The sequence below is a fragment of the Lucilia sericata genome, unplaced genomic scaffold, assembly GCF_015586225.1.
Source record: "Lucilia sericata isolate MDLA Ls3-8-SP2 unplaced genomic scaffold, ASM1558622v1 Contig001041F_arrow, whole genome shotgun sequence".
NCBI lineage: Eukaryota > Metazoa > Arthropoda > Insecta > Diptera > Calliphoridae > Lucilia > Lucilia sericata.
Window position 1 is genome coordinate 87305 of NW_023995021.1, and position 27696 is coordinate 115000.

The 27696-nt window shown below is 31.0% G+C and overlaps 1 protein-coding gene across 2 annotated transcripts; it reads right to left on the bottom strand.

The window, feature by feature from the left end:
- Nucleotides 1-3469: 3469 nt before the first annotated feature.
- Nucleotides 3470-26835, bottom strand: LOC119609697 (polyhomeotic-proximal chromatin protein). Of its 2 annotated transcripts, none has more exons than XM_037964572.1 (11): nt 26280-26835; nt 25442-26178; nt 17456-18625; nt 11963-13799; nt 7493-7668; nt 7030-7317; nt 6798-6935; nt 6480-6729; nt 6141-6433; nt 5896-6078; nt 3470-3756 (listed from the first exon to the last, which is right to left on the bottom strand). In XM_037964572.1, the coding sequence occupies exons 2-11, from the start codon at nt 26102-26104 to the stop codon at nt 3676-3678; spliced, it is 5079 nt and encodes a 1692-aa protein (XP_037820500.1). In that variant the 5' UTR covers nt 26105-26178; nt 26280-26835; the 3' UTR covers nt 3470-3675. The 2 variants fall into 2 exon arrangements, with proteins under 2 accessions (XP_037820500.1, XP_037820501.1); XM_037964573.1 differs by having other exon boundaries at nt 6141-6424; nt 26280-26834.
- Nucleotides 26836-27696: the final 861 nt, after the last annotated feature.

Consider the following 27696-nt stretch of genomic DNA (forward strand, 5'->3'; position numbering starts at 1 on the left):
TTGTTGCTAGATTCTACTTGTTAATTTGCAATTTTTTTTATTTATTTTGATTTTGAGGTTAAAAAATTGCACGTGTTTTGAAATGAAATTATAAGTGTTGCCAACTTTAGGAAAAATATTAAATGATTTTAAGGTTATCTGTAATGGTTTGTTTTCTTTTGGTACGAATAGTAGACAATTGTTTAAATTATAGCTTCTGAATTATGTGCTCGCCATCCCTTAGGCCCTTGAAGTATGTTAACTAATTTGCTCGGAACTCAAAGTCCAAGCAAGGGTTGGAGTAAACTGTTTTTGATATTATACCAGTGATAACAAAGACTCACCTGAGTTTTGAATGTTTTATGAATTTTGCGCATTCATTGTTAAAGTTTTTTTCCCCCGATAATCTTGTAATCTAGAATCCTCATTAACTCAAAAAGATAACTGGATAAATGTGAGTTTGTCCATGAAATGGTGTTGATATTCTGTTGCCTTTTAAAACTGTTAAAGATGTTTTATAGAAGTTTTTTCATCTTCATCCAAGAACTTCATTTCTAAGGTGGATACAGCTGAGGTTTAACTGGTTACTCTTGGAACCAATTATATAGTTTTGTTTCAATGTCGAACTAAAACAAGTTTCCTTTGTGAAAATCATCGAAAGTAATTAGAAAACAAAAAACTTTTGACAATAATCTGCATCATGAATTAGTCTACACAGTAGCGATCAATATGGATCTGGCTGATGGTAAACCGATGAAATCCAAATCAAACAAGCGAAGGCATTGCTGTCAGGCAAAAGAAGCTGAAAACGCTGAAAAAGGTACAGAAGTAGCTGGTTCTCTCACTGGTAGTGTAGCAGCTGATTCTCTCGCTGGTAGTGTAGTAGCTGGTTCTATTGCAAAGGTAAGACATCGTGACGATTTCTGCTATCCAGTATATAATGCCGACAAAACAAAAAAGGCAAAATTCCAATAGACCAATACAATAAGATAGAACATCTGGTCTACATTAATCTAAAAGGTTCTTGCAATCACTTGTAATTGCTAACAATCAGTAGAGAGAGAGATTGAGAGCATGAGCAGCAGAGGTGTAATAATCATGAGATTAGTATCACACCAATATGGACGCGAGGTTGTTTAGCTACTACCGGCAACATGATGGAGTCATATCCTAAGAGCGTGTAGGTGATCACTCCTAAGAAGGCAGTTCAGGTTTCCAATTCGATCTTCGCAGATCTTTACGGCGTCAATATAAATCTGATTACTTTTTCTACAGGAAAAGTAGTCTGAATGTGAATACTTTTTTTTATAGGAAAAGTGGTTCAGAGTAATTTTTCTATAGAAAAAGTGGACAGAATCTAAGAAATTGTTCTATAGCTAAAGGTGTCTGAATGTGAGTGCTTGTTCTATGGGAAAAGTAGTCTGAATCTGAGTATTTGTTTTATGGGGAAAAGTAGTCGGATTTGTAGAACTTTCTCTATGGGAAAGGTGGTCAGATTCGTTGTACTTTTTCCATAGGAAAAAGATCAGAATCTGAGAATTTGTCCTAAGGAAAAGTTGTTAGTATTAGACTACTCTTGCTACAGTTGTTATATAGGAAAAGTTATTAGAATCAGACTACTATTGCTATAGGAAAAGTAATCAGATTAGTAGTACTTTTTCTAGAGAAAAAGTGGTCAGATTCGTAGTATACTTTCTATAGGAAAAGTGGTTGGAAACTAAGTACTTTTTCTATAGCAAAAGGTGTAAAAATATGTGTGCTTTTTCAATAGGGAAAAAAGCCAGAGTCTGAGTACTTTTTCTATGGCCAAAGTAGTCAGATTAAAAGTACTTTTTATATAGGAAAAAAAGTCAGATTCGGAGTACTTTTTATATAGAAAAAGTGGTCAGATTCGGAGTACTTTTTTCTATAGGAAAAGTGGTTAGAATCTAAGAACTTTTTCTATAGGAAAAGTAGTCAGAATCTGACTATTGGGAATCAGAGTACTTTTTTACACGAAAAGTTGTTAGAATCTGAATACATGTTCTATTGGAAAAGTATTCAGATTATGAGTACTTTCTCCATAGGAAAGCTGGACAGATCAGTAGTACTTCCTCCATATGAAAGTGGCCACATTCGGAGCACTTTTTCTATAGGAAAAATAGTCAGAATCTAGTACTTGTTCTATTGAAAAGTGGGTAGAATCAGACTAATTTTGCTATAAGAATTGTGGTCAGTTGATAGTACATTTTCTATAGGAAAAGTGGTCAGATTCAAAATACTTTTTCTTAAGGAAAAGTGGTCAGATTCGGAGTATTTTTTCTATAGGAAAAATTATTAGATTCAGAGTACTTTTTCTGCATAAAAAGTGGTCAGATTCGGAGAACTTTTTCGCAAAGAAAAGTAGTTACATTTGAAGTATTTTTCCATAGAATAAGTAGTCGTATTTGAAGTACAACGTAATCAGATTCAGAGTACTTTTTCGGATACTTTTAGATGTAAATTATTTGTTTCCTTGTGTTGTTGTTTTTATGTTGGCATATTTTGAAATGTGTACGTATGTATGTAAATTTTTATTATTATTAAATTTTTTTATTTTTGTTTTTATTTTTACAAAAAAAAAAATCAATATAGTATATGGGTAATTCTTATTATTATTTATATTATTATTAATAATATTATTATTTTTTAGTTTAGAAAAAAAACCTAACTTTATACAACTAAAAGAAAAAAAAAATAATAAAACATTTAAGAAAAATCAATTTAAAAATAATAATAATAATTAAAAATAAAACATAATAATGTAATAAAATGTGTTTTTGTTTATAATTAAATAAAAAACTAAAATGATTTTTTGTTTAAGATTTCACTGTGTGTTGCAAATTTCATTTAAAAAACATTTAATTTTAATGTTATAAAAATTCAAAAAATTTATAAATGTATTTACGTGTGTTTGTGTGTAGGGGTGTGTAAAGTAATTAATAATTAATTAAATGTATGCATATTTTATTTGTAAACTACACATTAAGTATTAAAATGATTACTTGTTGTTTTTTTTTTTATTTCTTTTTTTAGACAAAACAAAAATTTTAAATTTTTGCATACTAAATTAAATTAATTAATAATTAAGAATTATTAATAGTTTTTTCATAGTAAATTTAAGTGTTAAATTTTGTTGTTTGTTTTTAATTTTTTATGTGTTTTACTCAGCTTAACCATTTTCTTTTTTTTTATTTAATATTTCAAATTTATATGTTTTAGCAAAACTAATTTGCTGTTGCTGCTTTTTTTAAAATATATATTTTTTTGTTAAATCTGCTTTTATATAGTATTTATGTATAATTAAATGTTTGTATAATATAGTGGTTTTGTTGTTGTTTATACTTTTTATACATATGTGTAGATATTTTTTATGTATTTTGTTTAATTAATATTAGAATTTTTTTTGAAATAAAACTTATCTTTGAATAGTTTATTTTCTGCATTTTTTCTTTCTCGGCTTCGCTCTACGTTTTGAATTTTCCTTTTGTTTTTTATTTTTTAAGATTATTTTTGTTTAAATTATTCTTATTATTATTTTCATGTTTGTATATTGCAAGGAATATGTAGCATAATCCACACACGACCATTGTGAGTATGTATGTGTTTTGTTTAAATTTTTATTAGAAAGTCACAATTGTGTTTTAAATTTTTTAATTATTATCCTTCTTCATCAACTTATTGTGATACCTCTCTAAAGCGTTTTTGTCTTTCAAGACTTTCAACTTCGGCCCAAGAATTGCGCATATTGCGAAAAAGCTAAAATAAATAAAAAATGTTAAACAAATTAGAAAAGTTCTTAAAATTTCTCTAAAACGAAATTTTAAATATTTTTCACATTTTAAACTCTTTTTCGAAAATTCGAAATTAATTTCGAAAATTCGAACTTAATTTCGAAACTGATTTTACCGCTTAAAAACACATTTAAATGATTCCTTATAAGAAAACACACAGTTTTATTGCAATAAAAAAATTTCGAACTTAATTTCGAAATTTCGAACTTGATAAAAATTAGTTAAAATTAGCTTAAATAGTTGAAATTTTATATAAAAATAAGAAAATAATTTAATATCTATTAAGTTTGTTAATTAAAAATCGAAATTAACAAGTTTTTGTTACAACTTCGAAAATTCGAACATTGAAATTTAAAGCAAATTAAGGAGTTTACAACAATATGTTATATTTTATTCTATTAGAATATATTTAAGACAGTTTTTGGTAAAATAAAACATTTTCGAAATTAATTTCGAATTTTCGAACTTGATGAAAATTCGTTAAAATTAACTTAAATAGTTGAAATTTTATATAAAAATAACAAAATAATTATATTTCTATTTCATTTTTTAATAGAAGGATAAGTTTAAGATAATTTTTGGTGAAATAAAAAATTTTCGAAATTAGTTTCGAATTTTCGAACTTGATGAAAAATGGTCAAAATTAATTGTTGGAATTTTATATAAAAATAACGAAATAATTTAATTTCTATTGAAATTGTTAAATAAAACAAGTTTTTGTAACAATTTCGAAAATTGAAAATTAAAGCAAATTATGCAACTAACAACAAAATTGTATTTTTTTAATAAAATAATAAGTTTAAGATAATTTTTGGTGAAATAAAATTTTTGCGAACTTAATTTCGAATTTTCGAACTGATGAAAATTCGTTAAAATTAACTTAAATAGTTGCAATTTTATATAAAAATTAAAAAATAATTTAATTTCTATTAAAATTGTTAAATAAAAATCGAAATTAACAAGTTTTTTATAACAATTTCGAAAATTCGAACATTGAAAATTAAAGCAATTTAAGGAGTTTACAACAAAATGTTATATTTTATTCTATTAGAATATGTTTAAGACAATTTTTGGTGAAATAAAAAATTTTCGAACTTAATTTCGAATTTTCGAAATTGATAAAAATTCGTTAAAATTAGCTTAGATAGTTGAAATTTTATATAAAAATGACAAAATAATTTAATTTCTATTAAAATTGTTAAATAAAAATCGAAATTAACAAGTTTTTGTAACAATTTCGAAAATTCAAACATTGAAAATTAAAGCAAATTATGGCATTTACAATAAAATTTTATATCTTATTCTATTAAAATAGGTTAAAAATAGCTTTTGGTGAAATAAAAAATTTTCGAACTTAATTTCAAATTTTCGAACTTGATGAAAATTCGTCAAAATTAACTTGAATAGTTGAAATTTTATATAAAACTAAGAAAATAATTTAATTTCTATTAAAATTGCTAAATAAAAATCGAAATGAAAAAGTTTTTATAACAATTTCGAAAATTCGAACATTGAAAATTAAAGCAAATTTTAGAATTTTCAATAAAATTTAATTTTTTAATAGAAGGATAAGTTTAAGATAATTTTTGGTGAAATAAAAAATTTTCGAAATTAGTTTCGAATTTTCGAACTTGATGAAAAATCGTCAAAATTAGCCTTAATTGTTGGAATTTTATATAAAAATAACAAAATAATTTAATTTATATTAAAATTTAGTAGTCTTATTCGAAGTATTTTTTCTATAGAAAAAGTAGTCAGATTCGGAGTACTTTTTCTATAGGAAAAGTAGTCAGATTCGGAGTACTTTTTCTATATTAAAAGTAGTCAGATTCGGAGTACTTTTTCTATAGGAAAAGTAGTCAGATTCGGAGTACTTTTTCTATAGGAAAAGTAGTCAGATTCGGAGTACTTTTTCTATAGGAAAAGTAGTCAGATTCGGAGTACTTTTTCTATAGAAAAGTAGTCAGATTCGGAGTACATTTTCTATAGGAAAAGTAGTCAGATTCGGAGTATGTACTATTACTATATGAAAAGTACCTCTTTTGAAATTGTTCGTTTTTTTTTCCCCAAAAAAAAGAAAACAAAATTAAACTTTAAGACTCACCTCATCTATCCAATTATGTTCGGCTAGTAAATCATTAAGAATTTCTGTTGATGTCTTGCTGGGATTCTCTTGTTGTAACTCAGTAACACGACGAGAACAATTGATATATAAATTATATTTTTCATGAGCAATTTTATGGAATATATCAGCACGTGCGGCACAAATGCGACAAAGTAAAATATCCTACAGAAAAGAAGAAAACTCGAATAAACCCCCAAGCAAATATATCGGAAATAAAAACCCACCTTTTCATAAGTTATACGTGCATCTGTGGGTATTGATTGCATAGTATTCGAATTATAGGTGTGACCAAATAAAAGAAAACGCACCGATATGCCCGGTTGATGGCAACCGGCACAATTCTTTTGTGTCAAATTATTTTGGCCCCATTCAGTAAAGACATGACACTTGGGCCAGGTTTCTATAGAGGCTATAATGCTGCGTGTCCAGGGTGTAATCGATAGTAGTTTACGTTTACAATTATCCATAATGGTATCGATAGCACGTACACTACCCAGGAAATATTCATCTGAAAAGGCTTCAAATTAATTTAAAGTTGGACAACATTCAAGCGATTAACATACCTTTCTCGCGTGTAATTTCCGAAAAGAAACTAGGATCTAGAACCTGTGAGATCATAGTTTGTATATAGATTTCGAAATGATCACGATACGAAAGATATTCCTCCATGATTTTCTCTATAAATTGTTCAGTATCATCGGCCAATAGTTCGGAACGTAAAAATTCAACAATGGTTTCGGTGTGTGACTGTACTTGTATGCGTACAGGAGCTTTTAAATATAATTTTTTTGTTTCCAAATTCCAGGAAGCATACTAGAGACCATAAAAAAAAATGTTTTTAGTTATAAATTCTAGAGGAAGGGGATAAGGAAATATCTTACCTTGGACATATTGCGATAAAACATTTTACCATTTTGATAGAAAGGTTCGTATTTTTGTAAAATACATTTGGAATCTACCTGCCAAATGGTGGGCCAATCATTAACTAAATCTGAACGTAAAACTATAAAGTCACCGGTCTAGAAATTGCACACACACACACAAGTTTATATAAATTTATAATAAAATAAGGAACAATGTATGTCTTTAATTAATTTAAAAGTGAAATTTTACCTTAAAATTATCAGAAGCGGCGCCAGCGCCTGATGAATTTGTATAACTCGCTGAAGTGCTAGCAATATCATGATTCAAGGTATAACCATCATTGTTAACAATGGCATTCGATTGCTGCTGCTGTTGTTGTTGGCTCTGTTGATGTTGCTGTTGTTGTTGCTGCGGCTGTTGTTGTTGCTGCTGCTGTTGTTGTTGTTGTTGCTGTTGTGGTTGTTGATTATAATGTTTACGTGGTGAACTTTTAGTACGTCTTGCTATTTTACGCTTAAATCCTTTGCTATCTTGGCTCTTTATTTATCATTTATTTTCAATTTCATTACGTTATCGTTAACATTTATTTGGTCGTGTGGATTGGATATATATATTTGAAATCAAACAATTTTGATGTGAACAAATTGTTTTTTGTTTTTGGATATGTTTTTTTTTTTTTTGTTTTCTATAGTCTTAAAATAATCTTACTTACATCATCTTCTTGTGGTGTCCAAACGGGATCTGTATCAGAGTCTGCAAATTCATCAGGTTCCGCCATGGCATCCTCGGTTGCAACAGCGTTGGTGTTGGTGCCCAATACAGCAGCAATACTATTTGTTTTAGCCTTGCGTAAACATTGTTCACGCCTAGGTGGTAAATTTAAAGGATCTAAAATAACGATAAAGTTTTTGAGTAAAATCTATGTTAAAAAGAGAAATTGACTTCACATCGAGGGTGGGGGTTGAGAGGGGGAGTTCTTTTGTATAGAAGTATCCTCTACTACAGCTTGTTTATAGGTGTGAAGCCTTGTTATTGAAATGTTTTTTTAAGGCGAGCTTTAGTTTTGTGTGTTTTTTTGTTTTTTTTATTTGTTTTTAGACTGAAATTAAAATAAAATGCTGTTTTGAAAACGTAGGAATTTTTCTATATTTTTTATTAGAATATAGAAATTGAAATTTTTTTAAATAAGGGATACTTTTTATTACTATTCTACTTCTTATTTCAAAATTAATAAGAAATGTCATTACAACTATGGTCAATGAGAGATCAGTTATTCTACAAATTGTTTCAAATGCAAAGACTAGACTAATAGATATGACTACGGACTAGACTAGACTATACGCTAGAATATAGGCTAGACTATAAACCAGACTAGATTATAGACTAAGCTATATACAAAACTATAGACCAGACTATGTACAAGACTATAGACTAGACTACAGACTACTTTACTCTACAGTCCAGAGTAAACTAGACTTTACTATAAACTAGACTAGATTATAGAATAAACGGAATACTATTTTAGTCTATAGACCAAATTTCATCCTAGACCATACATTCTAGTCTTTAAAGAATCTTCTTGAAATGATTGTCCGTTTAGCTGATGCTTAAATTTATATTGATCTTTGTCAAAAGAGCAAAAGAGCATTTAAACTACTAATCCATTCAACGACGGCAGTGGAATGAATGGGATTTATGAAGCTATTGTTCGAATCTATATCAGCAGTCCTATTGACTTGGTGCTTAAATAGCGACGGACACCATTTCTCTATAGTTCGAGAGATTATACGATTACAGTAAACCTATTGCAATTTTTCCAGCCCTTGCCTTTTCTCTGTTTACCAACTATGATATTCTGCATTTCGATTTGTGGCTGCATCACTAAAATAACAACTTAAAAACAAAGCATTGAAACGAAATGGAATTCTTTTTCTTACGATTTCGTTTGTTTGTTGGAATATCTTTTTTCGATCATTGCAGTTAATGCAGAATAGAACTAGTAGTGAATTAAACTAGAACCAAACTTGAACTGTATTGAAACTGAAGTACTGAAATAGATCTGCACTTTAACTGAACTAGATCTTAACTAGAACTGAGCAAGATACTGCCAAAAACAGAACTAGAACAATACTGGAAATGAATTAGAACTAAAATGAACTTGAACATAACTAGTACTGAACTGCAACTGAACTAGAATTGAACTAGAACAGAACTAGACCCCAACTAGAACTGAAATAGAACTGAACTAGATTTCAGCTAGAATTGAACTAGAACAGAACTAGAACTGAACTAGAACAGATCTAGAACTGAAACTGAAATGGAACAGAACTAGAATAGAACTAGAACTAAACTAGAACTAGAACAAAACTAGACCTGAACTAGAACTGAACTGAAACTAAACTAGAACTGAACTAGAATTGAACTAGAACTGAACTAGAACTGAACTAGAACTGAACTAAAACTGAACTAGAACTGAACTAGAACTGAACTAGAACTAAACTAGAACTTAACTAGAACTGAACTAGAACTGAACTAGAACTGAACTAGAACTGAACTAGAACTGAACTAGAACTGAACTAGAACTGAACTAGAACTGAACTAGAACTGAACTAGAACTGAACTAGAACTGAACTAGAACTGAACTAGAACTGAACTAAAACTGAATTAGAACTGAACAAGAATTGGAACTGAATCAGCACTGAAATGAACTAGGACTGAACACGAACTGAACTAGAACTGAACTCGAACTGATCCAGAACTGAATTAGAACTGAACTAGAACTGAATTAGAACTGAACTCAAACTGAACTAGAACTGATCCAGAACTGAATTTGAACTGAATTAGAACTGAACTAGAACTGAACTAAAACTGAACTAGAACTGAACTAGAACTGAACTAGAACTGAACTAGAACTGAACTAGAACTGAACTAGAACTGAACTAGAACTGAACTAAAACTGAACTAGAACTAAAACTGAACTAGAACTGAACTAGAACAGAGCTAGAACTGAACTACAACTGAACTTGAACTGAACTAGAACTGAACTAGAACTGATCTAGAACTGATCTAGAACAGAACTAGAACAGAACTAGAACATAACTAGAACAGAACTAGAACTGAACTAGAACTGAACTAGAACTGAACTTGAACTGAACTAGAACTGAACTAGAACTGAACTAGAACTGAACTAGAACTGAACTAGAACTGAACTAGAACTGAACTAGAACTGAACTAGAACTGAACTAGAACTGAACTAGAACTGAACTAGAACTGAACTAGAACTGAACTAGAACTGAACTAGAACTGAACTAGAACAGAACTAGAACTGAACTAGAACTGAACTAGAACTGAACTAGAACTGAACTAGAACTGAACTAGAACTGAACTAGAACTGAACTAGAACTAGAACTAAACTAAAACTGAACTAGAACTGAACTAGAACTGAACTACAACTGAACTAGAACTGAACTAGAACTGAGCTAGAACTGAACTAGAACTGAACTAGAACTGAACAAGAACTAGAACTGAACTAGAACTGAACTAGAACTGAACTAGAACTGAACTAGAACTGAACTAGAACTGAACTAGAACTGAACTAAACTAGATATTAACTAGAATAAAACTATAGTGAATTATAGTTCTAAATTATAGCCAATAACAAAAGATGTCTAGGAGATTATAACTCATCTACAATCTCCGAAACAATTTTGTAAATTTTAAAGCAAAAAACTAATATATAGAGGTGGTCCCAAAAGTAAATATTAGGAACTACAAACTTTATCGCACTGATGCAGATTATAGAAACTGTTAGATATATAGGAAACAAAAATGCATAGAAATTTTGTGAGAAAAATAAAGGATGAAAGGGGTCTTTTTTTTTTTCTTAACAATAATGGAATAAATATTATAACACAATTAATTTCTTGCAAAATATTTAAATAAATTCAATCAATAATAATCATATAAAAATTAAATTAAATTATAAACAATACTCCAAACCATCAGCAAAATTCCAAATTAATCCGCCAATGAAGCCACTAACATACCACCAACATTTATGCTTTTTCCTTTCCATTTACTTTTTCTTAAATACTCATTCATCATCATTTGCTGCGAAAAAAACCGGCTGAAAGAAATCGGAAAAATCCTGCCATCCATTCCATACAATAAAAAACAACATTTACATAGAAGAGTTTTATTATTTTTGATTGCTTTTTTTTTAAATATAAGTTTTTCTTTTCACTTGTTTGTTATTTTTAGTAATTTTACTTGACTATAAATCTTTTTTATTTTTTTTAGTGAAAATTTAAAAAATACTTTTGTCCAACGTTTTAGTTTTTTTTTTTGTAATTTTTTAAAGATTTTTTTGTGATTATTTTATGTGGTTTTTATCTTCTTTTAACAATTAATTAAAATATAATTTAATATTTTTTGTACAAAAAAATTAGAAAAAAATTAAAAAACAAAAAAAGGAAAATTATAAAAGAAAAAAAAAATATGTTGATAAATTTACTTTATACACAAAACAAATTGTTTTTTAATTAATATTAGCAAAGTAGTGATTGTTTAAATTTTTTATATAAAAGAGATTTTTAGACGCGAATTAAAAGAAGTAATGAACTCTTGCTTTTTATATTTTGTTTAAATTATTAAATATGTTATGGGTTTTTAGGTTTTTTTTGGGGGGGGGGGGGGGGAGAAGGTTTAGAACTCTTAAAGAGCTGCTGTTTTTTTAAGGCTCTGGGATTATTTAGATAACGAGAGCTTAGTTGTTTATGGTTTTGCCTTAACGAGCAAGAGAAGGACTTTATTAATTATATGGGTATGTATAGAGAGATAGAGTGTGATTTTGAGTGTTTGATGAGAGTATGAGAACGAAAAGCGGACGCAGTTTTGTAACGAGAATGAATACTATATATATATATATTTAGACACGATATCTGTATATATCCTATGTTCAAGGTTTCTTTTTTCTATTGTATATAGTTTTTTTTTTTGCAAACACGCGGCTGTTTTTAGTTTCAACGCCAGGACCAGAGAAAATTTAAAAAATGATGATGATTGTTGTGTGGTACACTAGTGGCGGCGGAAGAGGAATTATGATGTGGAGCTGTAGTAGAGTTGTTGAAAGCATTTAGTGAACTACGGCTAGTAGAATTTTGTTGGTCAAGTAGCAACATACCTTGACTGGAGCCAGCAGCTGCTACGGCCGATGAACCGAAACCTAATTGTGCACAATATTGTTGTTGCTGTTGTTGCTGCTGCTGTTGTTGTTGCTGTTGATGATGCTGCTGCTGTTGATGATGCTGTTGCTGCTGTTGTTGTTGCTGCTGCTGTTGATGTTGTCCATAGGGACGGAATGATTGCTCATGTTGTTGCTGTTGTTGCGCCTGCTGCTGCTGATGCTGCTGTTGTTCCGAGTGCTGGGGATGTTGCTGGATGACCGAAGTACCTGTATGCGAATTTGAGCCGGACGATGAAGATTGTGCTGCTGCTGCAGCTGCGGCAGCAGCCTGCATTTGTGCATGTGGTCGTTTTTTAGGTAAAATTTGTGTCTGCGATAGGATCTTTATCTGATGACCATCATCGCCGGTCAGCATACCAGCATGACCACTCTGTCCATCCATCGCTGCAATATGAGCCGCCGCTATGGCAGCCTCCTCCGATGTGGGCTGTGTCTGTTGCTGTTTACGTTTTCCACCTCCACCACCACCTCCTCCACCACCACCACCTCCGCCGCCGGCACCACCTGACGTCTTCTGATAATTGTTTTTGCGTCCGCCTTTCGCCGTAGAGGCTGTCTCCTCCTCCCTATCGCCTTGCAAGAACTTCAAATAACTGTCCATGAATTGGGTCTTCTTCTCGCCGATCGAGGTGCCCACAACGGGCTTCTTTTCGGGCGGTACATAAGCAGTCGAAGACGCAGACCCAGCCGCATTCGCTGCCCCACCGCCAGCAGCAGCCGAGGCGTTACTATGATTTGCCGCACTTGAGTTGGTGGCACCAGCCACTCCCCCCACACCAGCTGTGGCATTCGATTTGATGCCAGCTTTGTTCGCCGCCTCGGCGGCTACACTGTGTGGATTGTAGATGCCAATATTGGTTGGTTTTGTTGTGGAGTTGGCATTGCGCGCTCCGGCTGCTGATGTTTCACTGGCACTGGCATAGCCCTGCTTGGGTGTTGTATCCGATAGGAATTCCAATTCTTCTTCGATATTGGGCACGATGACTTTATTGGAGGCGGCTTCCTGAGCGGCCTGCTGTTGCTGTTGTTCCTCGGCCTGTTGTTGCTGCTGCTGTTGTTGTTGGTGTGACGACGCTGAGGCTGTGGCAGATGAGGCCGTCGCAGCCGCCGTCTGCTGCTGATTGAGATTGTAGAGTGTGTGTTGTATTGCTCCGGCAGCTGCAGCGGTCTGTTGCATACAAGCTGTGTATTGTGAGGCAATTTGTTGTGTGAAATTTGGATAATACGAAGTCAGATTAGTCAAGTGTGATTGGGCTTGTGAAGACTGCAAGTGAGCAGGTTGTGGTACTTGCTGCTGTTGCTGTTGATGTGCCACTGTTTGTTGCTGTTGCTGCTGTTGTTGTTGCTGCTGCTGTTGTTGCTGCTGTTGTTGTTGCTGTTGTTGTTGCTGCTGCTGTTGTTGCTGCTGCTGTTGCTGCTGTTGAGCATGTTGTTGCGTATGAGGATTTACGTATGTTGGTATATTTATAGCTGGCACCTGTACCGCTGGTGTTGTGGTATTATTTTCTGTTTTCAATACCGTGGTATTCCATTTATTATTAAAATCATAATAAGTCGATTGCTGTTGTTGCTGCTGTTGTTGTTGTTGTTGCTGCTGTTGCACATGCTGCTGCTGCTGTTGATGATGACTTGCCGTTGTAGTTTCTTGCTGTTGTTGTGGACTTTGTTGCGATTCATAATCATTTGTTATAAGCGTCTTTTTTGGCTGTCTCTTGCGTGGTGTTTTAGTCGATTTCGTTACCACCAACTGTTGCTGATGCTTTTCCTCTTGGGCCTGTAAAAAATAGAAATTCCTATTAATATCTTGTAAATTTTATAAAAAAAAAACTTTTATTTATAATTCTTTTTTTTTGTAAATTTTTATTTATATTTTATAAAATTCTTTTATTTTTTTCTTTATTTTTATTTTTTCTCTTTATTTTTCTTTAATAAACAAAAAATTAATAATAATATTTATAAATTTATATTAAAAAATCTTTTTTTTTTTTGCATTATTTTCTTACGCTCATCTTCCTCAACATCTTAAAGTTTCTTTATACTTTTTTTTGGAAACGTCACAGGTTCAAATAAGTTTTTGTTTATACATTTTTTAAATTTAAATTAATTTTTAATAATAAAAACAAATATAGTAAAAATAGTTGTAGTAGTAGTATGTGTTAGTTTAAAGAAATATTATATATTAAAAAAACAACAAAAAAATACCATTAAAACACCAAAAAACCAACTATACAAACCAAAGTTTATTTTTTGTTAAATTTTGTTAGTAAAGTATTATAAACTAAAGTTAAAAGTGTTATTTGTTTTAGTTAATTATAGTCAAAAACCGTTACCCTTTTCTTAATTAAAATTTGTTAAACAAAATTTTATTATTTCTTTTTAAAAAAGTAACAAAATAATACAAAATTTTACACACATAATAGAGGAAGATGATTGTATATATGAAAAAAAATCTTTTAAATAATTTTAAATATCATTTTTAACAATTTGTTTAATTTCTTTTTTAATTATGTTTTTTTAAATTAAGAAAATATTTTATATACAAGCATACTAAACACTAAAATTGCGCTCATTAAGAGAGAGAGAGACATCTTTATAAAAAAAAAAAAAAAAACAAATATTGTTGGGTGCACAGAAATAAAGTTTGCTTCTAAGATATCCTAAAATTAGTGAAATTTGGTCATTCGAAATTAGGGATGCAACAGAATATATATTCCTCTACATGTTAATTAACCATTTTCAACAAGTTTAGGAAATTTCAGAGGGAAAGCAAATAATGTGAAGAAAAATAAGATGTAACATTGAATTCTGATATTCTTTCCATCATGTGAATGAATTGCCCCTGAACTAGAGCTGAACTAGAGCTGAACTAGAACTGAACTAGAACGGAACTAGAACTGAACTAGAACTGAACTAGAACGGAACTAGAACTGAACTAGAACGGAACTAGAACTGAACTAGAACTGAACTAGAACTGAACTAGAACTGAACTAGAACTGAACTAGAACTGAACTAGAACTGAACTAGAACTGAACTAGAACTGAACTAGAACTAGAACTGAACTAGAACTGAACTGAACTAAAACTGAACTAGAACTGAACTAGAACTGAACTAGAACTGAACTAGAACTAAACTAGAATAACTAGAACTGAAACTAGAACTAGAACTAGAACTTGAACTAGAACTGAACTAGAACTGAACTAGAACTGAACTAGAACTGAACTAGAACTGAACTAGAACTGAACTAGAACTGAACTAGAACTGAACTAGAACTGAACTAGAACTGAACTAGAACTGAACTAGAACTGAACTAGAACTGAACTAGAACTGAACTAGAACTGAACTAGAACTGAACTAACTAGAACTGAACTAGAACTGAACTAGAACTGAACTAGAACTGAACTAGAACTGAACTAGAACTGAACTAGAACTGAACTAGAACTGAACTAGAACTGAACTAGAACTGAACTAGAACTGAACTAGAACTGAACTAGAACTGAACTAGAACTGAACTAGAACTGAACTAGAACTGAACTACTGAACTAGAACTGAACTAGAACTGAACTAGAACTGAACTAGAACTGAACTAGAACTGAACTAGAACTGAACTAGAACTGAACTAGACGACTAGAACTGAACTAGAACTGAACTAGAACTGAACTAGAACTGAACTAGAACTGAACTAGAACTGAACTAGAACTGAACTAGAACTGAACTAGAACTGAACTAGAACTGAACTAGAACTGAACTAGAACTGAACTAGAACTGAACTAGAACTGAACTAGAACTGAACTAGAACTGAACTAGAACTGAACTAGACCTGAACTGGACCTGAACTAGACCTGAACTAGAACTGAACTAGAATAGAACTAGAACAGAACTAGAACTGAACTAGAACTGAACTAGAACTGAACTAGAACTGAACTAGAACGGAACTAGAACTGAACTAGAACGGAACTAGAACTGAACTAGAAATGAACTAGAACTGAACTAGAACTGAACTAGAACGGAACTAGAACTGAACTAGAATTAGAACTGAACTAGAACTGAACTAGAACTGAACTAAAACTGAACTAGAACTGAACTAGAACTGAACTTGAACTGAACTAAAACAGAACTAGAACTGAACTAGAACTGAACTAGAACTGAACTAGAACTGAACTAGAACTGAACTAGAACTGAACTAGAACTGAACTAGAACTGAACTAGAACTGAACTAGAACTGAACTAGAACTGAACTAGAACTGAACTAGAACTGAACTAGAACTGAACTAGAACTGAACTAGAACTGAACTAGAACTGAACTAGAACTGAACTAGAACTGAACTAGAACTGAACTAGAACTGAACTAGAACTGAATTAGAACTGAACTAGAACTGAACTAGAACTGAACTAGAACTGAACTAGAACTGAACTAGAACTGAACTAGAACTGAACTAGAACTGAACTAGAACTGAACTAGAACTGAACTAGAACTGAACTAGAACTGAACTAGAACTGAAATAGAACTGAACTAGAACTGAACTAGAACTGAACTAGAACTGAACTAGAACTGAACTAAACTGAACTAGAACTGAACTAGAACTGAATTAGAACTGAACTAGAACTGAACTAGAACTGAACTAGAACTGAACTAGAACTGAACTAGAACTGAACTAGAACTGAACTAGAACTGAACTAGAACTGAACTAGAACTGAACTAGAACTGAAATAGAACTGAACTAGAACAGAACTTCAACTGCACTAGAATGTCTTCTAAATGGATCAATATTTCCACACAGGATACAGTAAGGAATATAAACTTCAAACTATTGCAAAGTGACTTAATATTCGATGAAATTTCCTAGTTATGGTTAAAAAGGATAAGGTTATGGATAATTCATAGATTTTTAAATAAAATTGAAAAGAACTACGGTTCTTTCACTTCTTAAACAATAACTGGAAGTGATACAGGAGTAAAAAATCTGGAGCATATTACTGTTTTAATATAAAATCTAAAGAAAAATAAAAACAAACAAAAAAAAACTAAGAATTGAAGCTATAACTGTTAAATTGTCTGCTAAAGAGTTTAGAATTTGATTAACAAGCATGTGACTAAAGTTTAAAGAGTTATTTTGTATATCAATTGTAAAGTACTAGTGTTATTAGGGCTTTAAAAACAATTTTGACTACAAATATTTGTTGTGTTCTAATACAAAACAGATTTAAAGGAATAAAACCTAAAAAACTGTTTATTTTAAGAACGATACTATTGTTTAAAAATTTTGTAAAATTCAAAATTAAAAAAAAATGAATGTTGTAGCCAGAAAAACTAATAATTTAGAAAAAAATAAAAAAAAAATATTTAAGAAAAATTAAAAAATAATCAAAAAAAACTAAATTTTGTTTTTGTTTTTGAAAACTTAAAAAAAAAAATAATAATAAAATACAAACCTTAGAATTTATTTGAATCTGTGACGTTGTGGCCGTAGAGTGATGGTGGGAAGACGACGTAGAAGTAGACGAAGTATTATTTGTATTGTTATTATTGTTAGACGAAGAATTGTTGTTGTTGTTGTTGGTGGTATGAGAAGGAGACATTAACATGTTAGCAATCATATGCTGGCGACGTTTATTGTCAGGTTGCTGCTGCTGCTGCAACTTTTGTTCATTATATAAATGTTGTTGCTGCTGTTGCTGGGCTAATAATTGTTGTTGCTGCTGCTGATGCTGTTGTTGAGTATGTTGCAAGACTGAGGGAGAATGTGGCGAATTATTGTTACAAACATTAAGACCCGAAGTTTGTTTAATTTCCAAACCGGGTGGTAAATTAAATATAAGATTATCACTCATAACAACATTACCGCTTACTAAACCGCCGCCTCCTCCAACCACTCCTCCTAAAGAGGAGTGATAGTCTAGATTTTGATGTTCTTGTTTAACCTGTAATTGTAAAACATTTTTAACATCTTCTTCTTGTTGAGCAGCATCTTCTATTTTCCAAAGATTCAGTTGATGCTGCTGCTGCTGTTGTTGCTGTTGATGTTGCTGTTGCTGCAATTGCTGTTGCTGTAGAGTGCTTTGTATCACAGAGGAATAAGCAACAGTATTCGAAGATGTTGCAGGCGAACCAGCGTTTGCAACATGTGTTGTACGACGTGCTATGGGCGATTCGGCGGCGGCTGATGAGCCAGTAGTTGTTTTATAAACAATAACTTGCGGTGGGGTGGTGGTGGTGTTGTTGTTGTTGTTATTATTAACATTTGCATGTAAGGCTGGTGAAGAATTACCAGTCGAACTTAAAGCTGGACTGGCATAAACAGGATATTGTTGTTGGGTGGTGGTCGAAGATGCAGGACTAGGATGTTGCTGTTCTATTTGCAATACTTGCTGTTGTTGTTGTTGTTGCTGTTGTGGCTGTTGTTGGGATTTACGTACTATTTTATAGTGTTTACCATCTATGGTATAATATGTAGTCTCCTCTTCCTCCTGTTGCTGTTGTTGTTGCTGCTGCTGTTGTTGTTGCTGCTGCAGTTGCTGTTGTTGTAATTGTGTGAGGTATAACAAATCATTGTAGGCTTTTACTTGAGCCTTAGTACATTGTGTATTTTCTTGTTTGATTTGCTACTCAATGGTTTGTTTGATATTTTTTAGTTTTTTTTTTTAGCAAATTTTTGTTATTTTTTGATTTTGTTTTTTAAATTTAAAGTTTTTGGTTTTATACGTTTTTTTGTTTAAAAACAAAAAGTAGGAGTAGTTGGTAGTTTTTGATTTTTATAAGTTGAGTTTGAGGAGGAGTTGTGTAGAGAGATTTTGGTTTTTTGTGTTTTAGAGTTTTTGGTTTTTTAGACATTTTTTTTTTTGAGAAATTTTATTTTAAATTTTTAGTTATAAAAATATATATTTATTTTTATATAAAAAAAGTAAAAACAAAAATATAAAAAATATATATAAGAAGAGAAAGAGAGTATAAGTACAAAACAAACAAAGTATATACAAAACACACACACACGCACACATAAAATACAAATACAAATAAATATTATTTGTATATAAGATATGTATGAATGTATGCTTGCATGTACATAAGTATGTTTGCAAGTAAGTAAAGTAAATTGTATATAAATGAATGATATATAAAATGTATAAATGTATAGATGTAATGTATGATTTGTATATAAGTATGTGTGTAGTAAAATGTATTGCTATCATGTGTGTGTAATGTTAAAAAAGATATATAAAGTAAAATGTATGCTATTGAATGCGTATGTTTATATGGTTTTGTATTTGTCTGCTTGTGTGTTGTTTTTTTTGCAACATACACACACACATATAAACATGTGTGTAAATTGTAAATTGTTAGAGAACAGTAAGGAATAGAATTTTGTTACAAACAATATCTAAATGAAGACTGAATGTTTGTATAAATCTAACAAAAACAACAAAATACAATAGTTTGTGTCTAACTCATATACATTCATATAAACTTATACAACAACATATTATTTCTATGTGTGTTGTATGTCTCACCTCCCTACCCTCTACTTCAGCAAATCCTCACTATATCCTCCTAACCTTCCTTTGTTTTCCACCCCCTTTTATAACACATTCACATTCGCACTTGCTTTATACGTCTACTACATGTTCATCTTTTACTTCTTTTACAAATTCATATATATTTTATTTTCCTCCTCATATATGGTTTGGTTTATTGTCATGAATGTTAAATTATAATTCCAAGTGTATTCCTGCTTGCTGTTGTTGTTGTTGTTGTTATTGTTATTATATTCAGTTAACAATGCTACAACAATATGCTGCTGCTTGCTGTTTCTGTTTCTGTTGTTGGTGTATGTGTTATGTTATATGGTCATGTAACTAACTTGTATTATAGATAGTATGTATACAGGTAAAGTTAACAATTCTTTCAGGGTGAGTCTGAAAATCTGGGGATTTGAAAGTGGAACTCCCTAAAGACTCCCAACTCTTAAGATAAGGACACTGTGGATACTAACCCAAATACTGACAATTAAAGTTTTAAATAGAAAATTATTTTTATGTATCTTTCTATCTATCTATCTATCTATCTATCTACTATCTATCTATCTATCTATCTATCTATCTATCTATCTATCTATCTATCTATCTATATATCTATCTATCTATCTATCTATCTATCTATCTATCTATCTATCTATATATCTATCTATCTATCTATCTATCTATCTATCTATCTATCTATCTATCTATCTATCTATCTATCTATCTATCTATCTATCTATCTATCTATCTATCTATCTATCTATCTATCTATCTATCTATCTATCTATCTATCTATCTATCTATCTATCTATCTATCTATCTATCTATCTATCTATCTATCTATCTATCTATCTATCTATCTATCTATCTATCTATCTATCTATCTATCTATCTATCTATCTATCTATCTATCTATCTATCTATCTATCTATCTATCTATCTATCTATCTATCTATCTATCTATCTATCTATATATATATCTTTCTATCAAAATTTAAATTTTAATGCAAAATCGAAAAAAATATTAAAAAATATTTTTAATAAAAATAAATTTTTCGTTAAAAAATATTCTTAATAAAAATAAAATTTTTCGTTAAAAAATATTTTTAATAAAAATAAAATTTTTTTTAAAAATATTTTTAATAAAAATGGTATTTTTTAATAAAATTTATTTTAATAACTTAAAAAAATTTTATTTTTACCAAAAAAGTAAAATTTTTAGTAAAATAAAATAAAATTTTTAATAAAGAAATCAAATTTAAAAAAACCTAGATTTAAATAATTATTTAGTAAGTTTTTTTTCCTAAATTAATATTATTTTTCAGTTTGAACTGATGCTTCAAACCGGGATATGAATGAAGTTAAACTGAAAAATCTGCGATTGAAGTACTAAACTGTGTGTGATCTGTATTTGGATCATTGATTGAGATTATACTTGTAGTAAAAGAGACTATAGTAGGATTAATATGGTATAATCTGCTACTAAAGTTTACTTTTAATTAAAGTTTTAAAGTTTACTTTTAATCTTCAAACAAGTTGACTATGTTTGAAGCTGCTTTTAATCTAAACTAAGAGTTAAAATATGGTTACAATATATGTACTTGCGATTGGAGTTGAAATAATCTTTAAATATCTAAGATTAAAGCTAAACTGTAGCTTAAATATTAGATTAAAGCTACAGTTTAAGACTTAACTTGTATCAAAATGTTTCGAAGCTTAACTAGGATTTAAAAAGAAACTAGGCTTAAAGCTGAATTGGGGACTTACAAGATCCACGATTAAAACAAAAATGTGTTTACAATAAACCCCTTAAATGAAGCTAAACTTTAACTAATATAAAAGTTTTGATTGAAACTAAACTGGAATTATAGAAAAGCCTACAATTGAGACTTAAACTAAAAAAAAAAATGAGACATACATAGGTACATAAGACAAAAGCTTCGTAGCTTCGTTTTAAACTAAACAGGAAATATATAAAAATTGCAGCAAAATTAGATTATAAAAATACTAAAGTTTTCAGTTCAAGTTCAAGGGTCTAGTAAAGTTCTAGTGCAGTTCTAATTCAGTTCTAGTTCAGTTTTAGTTCAGTTCTAATTCAGTTCTAATTCAGTTCTAGTTCAGTTCTAGTTCAGTTCTAGTTCAGTTCTAGTTCAGTTCTAGTTCAGTTCTAGTTCAGTTCTAGTTCAGTTCTAGTTCAGTTCTAGTTCAGTTCTAGTTCAGTTCTAGTTCAGTTCTAGTTCAGTTCAGTTCTAGTTCAGTTCAGTTCAGTTCTAGTTTAGTTCAGTTCTAGTTTAGTTTTAGTTCAGTTCTAGTTCAGTTCTAGTTCAGTTCTAGTTCAGTTCTAGTTCAGTTCTAGTTCAGTTCTAGTTCAGTTCTAGTTCAGTTCTAGTTCAGTTCCAGTTCAGTTCTAGTTCAGTTCTAGTTCAGTTCTAGTTCAGTTCTAGTTCAGTTCTAGTTCAGTTCTAGTTCAGTTCTAGTTCAGTTCTAGTTCAGTTCTAGTTCAGTTCTAGTTCAGTTCTAGTTCAGATCTGGTTCAGTTCTAGTTTAATTCTAGTTCAGTTCTAGTTCAGTTTTAGTTTAGTTCTAGTTCAGTTCTAGTTCAGTTTTAGTTCAGTTCTAGTTCAGTTCTAGTTCAGTTCTAGTTCAGTTCTAGTTCAGTTCTAGTTCAGTTCTAGTTCAGTTCTAGTTCAGTTCTAGTTCAGTTCTAGTTCAGTTCTAGTTCAGTTCTAGTTCAGTTCTAGTTCAGTTCTAGTTCAGTTCTAGTTCAGTTCTAGTTCAGTTCTAGTTCAGTTCTAGTTCAGTTCTAGTTCAGTTCTAGTTCAGTTCTAGTTCAGTTCTAGTTCAGTTCTAGTTCAGTTCTAGTTCAATTCTAGTTCAGTTCTAGTTCATTTCTAGTTCAGTTCTAGTTCAGTTCTAGTTCATTTCTAGTTCAGTTCTAGTTCAGTTCTAGTTCAGTTCTAGTTCAGTTCAGTTCTAGTTCAGTTCTAGTTCAGTTCTAGTTCAGTTCTAGTTCAGTTCTAGTTCAGTTCTAGTTCAGTTCTAGTTCAGTTCTAGTTCAGTTCTAGTTCAGTTCTAGTTCAGTTCTAGTTCAGTTCTAGTTCAGTTCTAGTTCAATTCTAGTTCAATTCTAGTTCAGTTCTAGTTCATTTCTAGTTCAGTTCTAGTTCAGTTCTAGTTCATTTCTAGTTCAGTTCTAGTTCAGTTCTAGTTCAGTTCTAGTTCAGTTCTAGTTCAGTTCTAGTTCAGTTCTAGTTCAGTTCTAGTTCAGTTCTAGTTCAGTTCTAGTTCAGTTCTAGTTCAGTTCTAGTTCAGTTCAGTTCTAGTTCAGTTCTAGTTCAGTTCTAGTTCAGTTCTAGTTCAGTTCTAGTTCAGTTCTAGTTCAGTTCTAGTTCTAGTTCAGTTCTAGTTCAGTTCTAGTTCAGTTCTAGTTCAGTTCTAGTTCAGTTCTAGTTCAGTTCTAGTTCAGTTCTAGTTCAGTTCTAGTTCAGTTCTAGTTCAGTTCTAGTTCGTTCTAGTTCAGTTCTAGTTCAGTTCTAGTTCAGTTCTAGTTCAGTTCTAGTTCAGTTCTAGTTCAGTTCTTCTAGTTCAGTTCTAGTTCAGTTCTAGTTCAGTTCTAGTTCAGTTCTAGTTCAGTTCTAGTTCAGTTCTAGTTCAGTTCTAGTTCAGTTCTAGTTCTGTTCTAGTTCAGTTCTAGTTCAGTTCTAGTTCAGTTCTAGTTCCCAGCAAAAAAAATTTGAAGTTGTTAAAGAAGAAGGGATATTTTCATGATTTCTTTTGTACGTATTCTATTTAATGCGTTTTAAATACATGCCTAATTCTAATATATTTGTCATCAGTGAAGGCATGAAAAATGCACCCAAATTCACTCATGTAACTCCACTATAGGAATTGTAATATTTTACTATAATTTGGTATTCTCTTAGGAGATTTACGAAAACGTGCATTTCATACAATAAATATTAAAAATTACATTAATTTTTTTATTAGATTTTTGTTTTTGTAGGTACCTACCTACCTAGTAATATTAAGTCCATTTTAACATTAATAAGAGAAGGAAAAAAACCAAGACTGTTTAACGGATTTTAAAACACAATGGGTATTTTTCCTCTGCATGAATTTAAATCCCATAAAAATCAGTTAGTTATGTTTTATCTTATTTTATTTTATTTTTATCAATATCACACAAAAAAATTATTTAAATATTGATAATTAAATCGAAATACCATTATTAATGCATTTTTAAATAAATATAGTGCACCAATGAAAATTCGCTTGAGAATCATCGAATATTCATTGGTTATAAGAACTCATTTAAATGGCGAACTATTTTTCCAAATACGAACACATGCATGCCAATGACACGCTAATGTTAAAATCATGCATGTTTCCCCTAAATATGAACCAGTTCATTATCAGTTCAACCCATGCATTTACTACTTTTTTTGCACGTCTTTTTTTGCTGGGTTCTAGTTCAGTTCTAGTTCAGTTCTAGTTCAGTTCTAGTTCAGTTCTAGTTCAGTTCTTGTTCAGTTCTAGTTCAGTTCTAGTTCAGTTCTAGTTCAGTTCTAGTTCAGTTCTAGTTCAGTTCTAGTTCAGTTCAAGTTCAGTTCTAGATCAGTTCTCTATCAGATCGGGTTCAGTTGTGGTTTTAGATCAGCCCGAGTTCATTTTTTGTTCATTTCTAGTGCAATTGTAGAATAATTCATTTCTAGATCACTTCTAATTAATTTCGAGTTTAGTTTTATATCAGTTCTAGTTCAGTTGTAGTTCTGTTCTAGTTCAGTTCTAGTTCAGTTCCAGTTCAGTTCTAGTTTAGTTCTAGTCAGTCTAGTTCAGTTCTAGTTCAGTTCTAGTTCAGTTCTAGTTCAGTTCTAGTTCAGTTCTAGTTCAGTTCTAGTTCAGTTCTAGTTCAGTTCTAGTTCAGTTCTAGTTCGTTCTAGTTCAGTTCTAGTTCAGTTCTAGTTCAGTTCTAGTTCAGTTCTAGTGCAGTTCTAGTTCAGTTCTAGTTCAGTTCTAGTTCAGTTCTAGTTCAGTTCTAGTTCAGTTCTAGTTCAGTTCTAGTTCAGTTCTAGTTCAGTTCTAGTTCAGTTCTAGTTCAGTTCAGTTCTAGTTCAGTTCTAGTTCAGTTCTAGTTCAGTTCTAGTTCAGTTCTAGTTCAGTTCTAGTTCAGTTCTAGTTCAGTTCTAGTTCAGTTCTAGTTCAGTTCTAGTTCAGTTCTAGATCAGTTCTCTATCATATCGGGTTCAGTTGTGGTTTTAGATCAGCCCGAGTTCATTTTTGTTCATTTCTAGTGCAATTGTAGAATAATTCATTTCTAGATCAATTCTAATTAATTTCTAGTTTAGTTCTATATCAGTTCTAGTTCAGTTCTTGGGCAGTTGAGTTCTAGTTCAATTCTAATTAATTCTAGTTCAGTTGTACATCATATCCAGTTCTGTAGTCTTTTTAGTGTAATTATAGCTGTTTGTAAGTAGGTTCTTCGATAAATTAATAAAGCAAACTTAAAAACTTAAGATCTTAAAAGTACACTTCTCTTATAACTTATCGATTTAATTTTCTATATTTTTCTATTAACTCCCCCTGTTGAAAACTCTTAACACCTACTGTTCTCTTGCAATTTTCTCCTTTAAGGTTAAGTTGAAAGTTTTTGTTTTTGTGGTGATCATGGAAGATAGTTGTTTTTTTCGAAATCAATAGAAAGTATGAATGTGTAGAAAATTAAATTCATGTAAAATCATACAATAACAAAAACATGAATGGCATGATACGAACGTTACGCGTTATTTAGATGAATAAACGAAATGTTCTAAATGTTTCTAAATATCTTAATGATAACTGACGACTTTCGCTTTAGATTTGTTTGCTATTTAACTTAAACTCTGACTACATACTACTACTCACCACCTTATCCGCAGCTAGATTTAGCTGTTGTTGTTGCTGATGTTGCTGCTGCTGTTGACTCTGTTGTTGCTGTTGCTGAGCCTGTTGCTGTTGTTGCTGCTGCTGTTGTTGTTGCATGGCCAAAAAGGTATTTGATATCATTGTTGGTGTATTCCAACTCAGCGTAGTCGGTGTTATGGTCGAGGTGGTGGGCGATGGTGAAGCACCACTTGAAGATGAATTCTCACCATAATAATTTGTGGCGGCTGCAGCATTATTGACTACAGCGGCTGCTGCCGAGGAGACGGCAGCTATAGCAGCTTGATTTTGGAATGAGGTCAATTGTTTATCCAAAGTGGCGGGTATTTGTAATTGGCGATGTGGTGTATTAACAGCCGACGAGGCATAATGGGCAGGTTTTGGTTGTACAGCACTGGCAGCGGCCGCATGATGATAGATTTGTTGGAAAACTGGATTGTAGCCACTGATGGGTGAGGGCGATACAAAGCTACCGCCACCGGCTGCAATATTTGCCGCAATATTAGAATGAGCCGCCTGCAAGAGTAATGACTGGGCACTCGAGGCCAAGTGCGGATGTTGAAAATCTTCAGCCGACGTTGTACTACTGGCCGCTGGTACTATGCGATTGTAGGCATAAGGCCAGGGACTCGAATTTGGGTCCATGGTGACTCACGCTTTTTGCAACAACACAAAACTTTTTATATACACACTCTTCTCTACTGCAACACTCAGAAAAACTAAAAACAAAAACATTTAGAAAAAACACAACATAGCATAAGAAAAAATAGATTTTCATCTCATTACATAAAATTATGTGCGTTTTTTCTAGCGTACTTACCTATTTTATTAATATTTACTCCAAAAACAATAAGAAAAATGAAAATTTCTAGATTTTATTAACAAAAATAACCTGCCCGCCGTCTTGGCTCCCTTATTTTTTTCTATTTTTTGTGTAAATTTTTTCTTACTATCAAACTTTTTTTGACGTTTTTCTTCTACTACATAAATGAAAATTGTACTTGTCCTCCTCTTTTTCCGTTTCGTTTTTTTTTTCTTTTCTTTTTTTTATTTGGGGTCTTTTTTTATTGTTGTATTGTATGTTGAAGGTGTTTGTGTATGTATGTGTATCGCGTTCTTCTTGTTAAATTGTCTATCATCAATCACGTCCAACACTTTTAATTGTCATTTTTTGCTATAGAATTTTCCCAATTAATTTAGGAAATTTCTTGCTTTTTTCCATTATTATATATTAAACACTATTTACACTTGCGTTTTATGTAAATATTAACAAATTTTATTAGCAATTTCGTTGTTATTTTATAAAAATTTATGCACTATTTTTACTTCGTCTTGTCTCAAAGCGCCATTTTAGAAAAATATGGCAGTCACAGAGAAAAAAGGAAGATATATGAGAAAAAGAAGAAGAAGCAGTTGAAAAAGGGAGAGAATAATTTGTGTATTGTCAGTGCAATTGTAGGTGTAGTAACGGCTTTTAAGGGAAAATTATTGATTTTTGGGTTTAAAATGAAAGAAATGCGAGAAAAACTTAATATAGTTAATAGAAAATTTAATTTTTTATACAATAATAGCTAAATTGTTAGAAAATTTGTTTTAATTTAGCTTAAAATTAACACATTTGTAAAAAATGGGCAGCACTTTTTTAGGTCAATAATTATCTTTGAAAGTTGCCAGATGTCTATTTTTCGTCGTTTCACATAAAAAGGAGCTTTGGTATATATTAAAAGGCAAGTTTAACTAGAACTACTGGGGTTTTTAATAAAAACAACATAATAATGAATTATTAAAATTTTATTATCAATATGTTTTAATCTGCTTATTACATTAACTACTTTTAATATTTTCTTTTTCAAACACTTTTTCTTTTAACATTTTCTTTTTCAAACACTTTTTCTTTCAAACTTCTAGTTAATCTTTTAAGCCGTCGCTGCCATTAATGTTTGTCGACGCAGGTCTCTGGTATGGCATTTTTGTTTATTATTGACTAAAAAACAAAACTATATAGCTTTTTAGCACTTTGAGTGCATTTTTAAAAAGTTTCTAGTTTCGATTTAGTAAATTGGCTTGTAATTAAATGTGAGTATAAAGAATTAAAAAAAAAAACTTAAGAAGTGGTAGTATAAAGCTAAGTATTACATTTCTGAATTAAAATTATTTTGTTTATTGACTTGTTAGTTCTAAGATTACATGTGCAAATTTTAATTATTTTACCTTGGGGTGCAAAATTTGTGTCAATA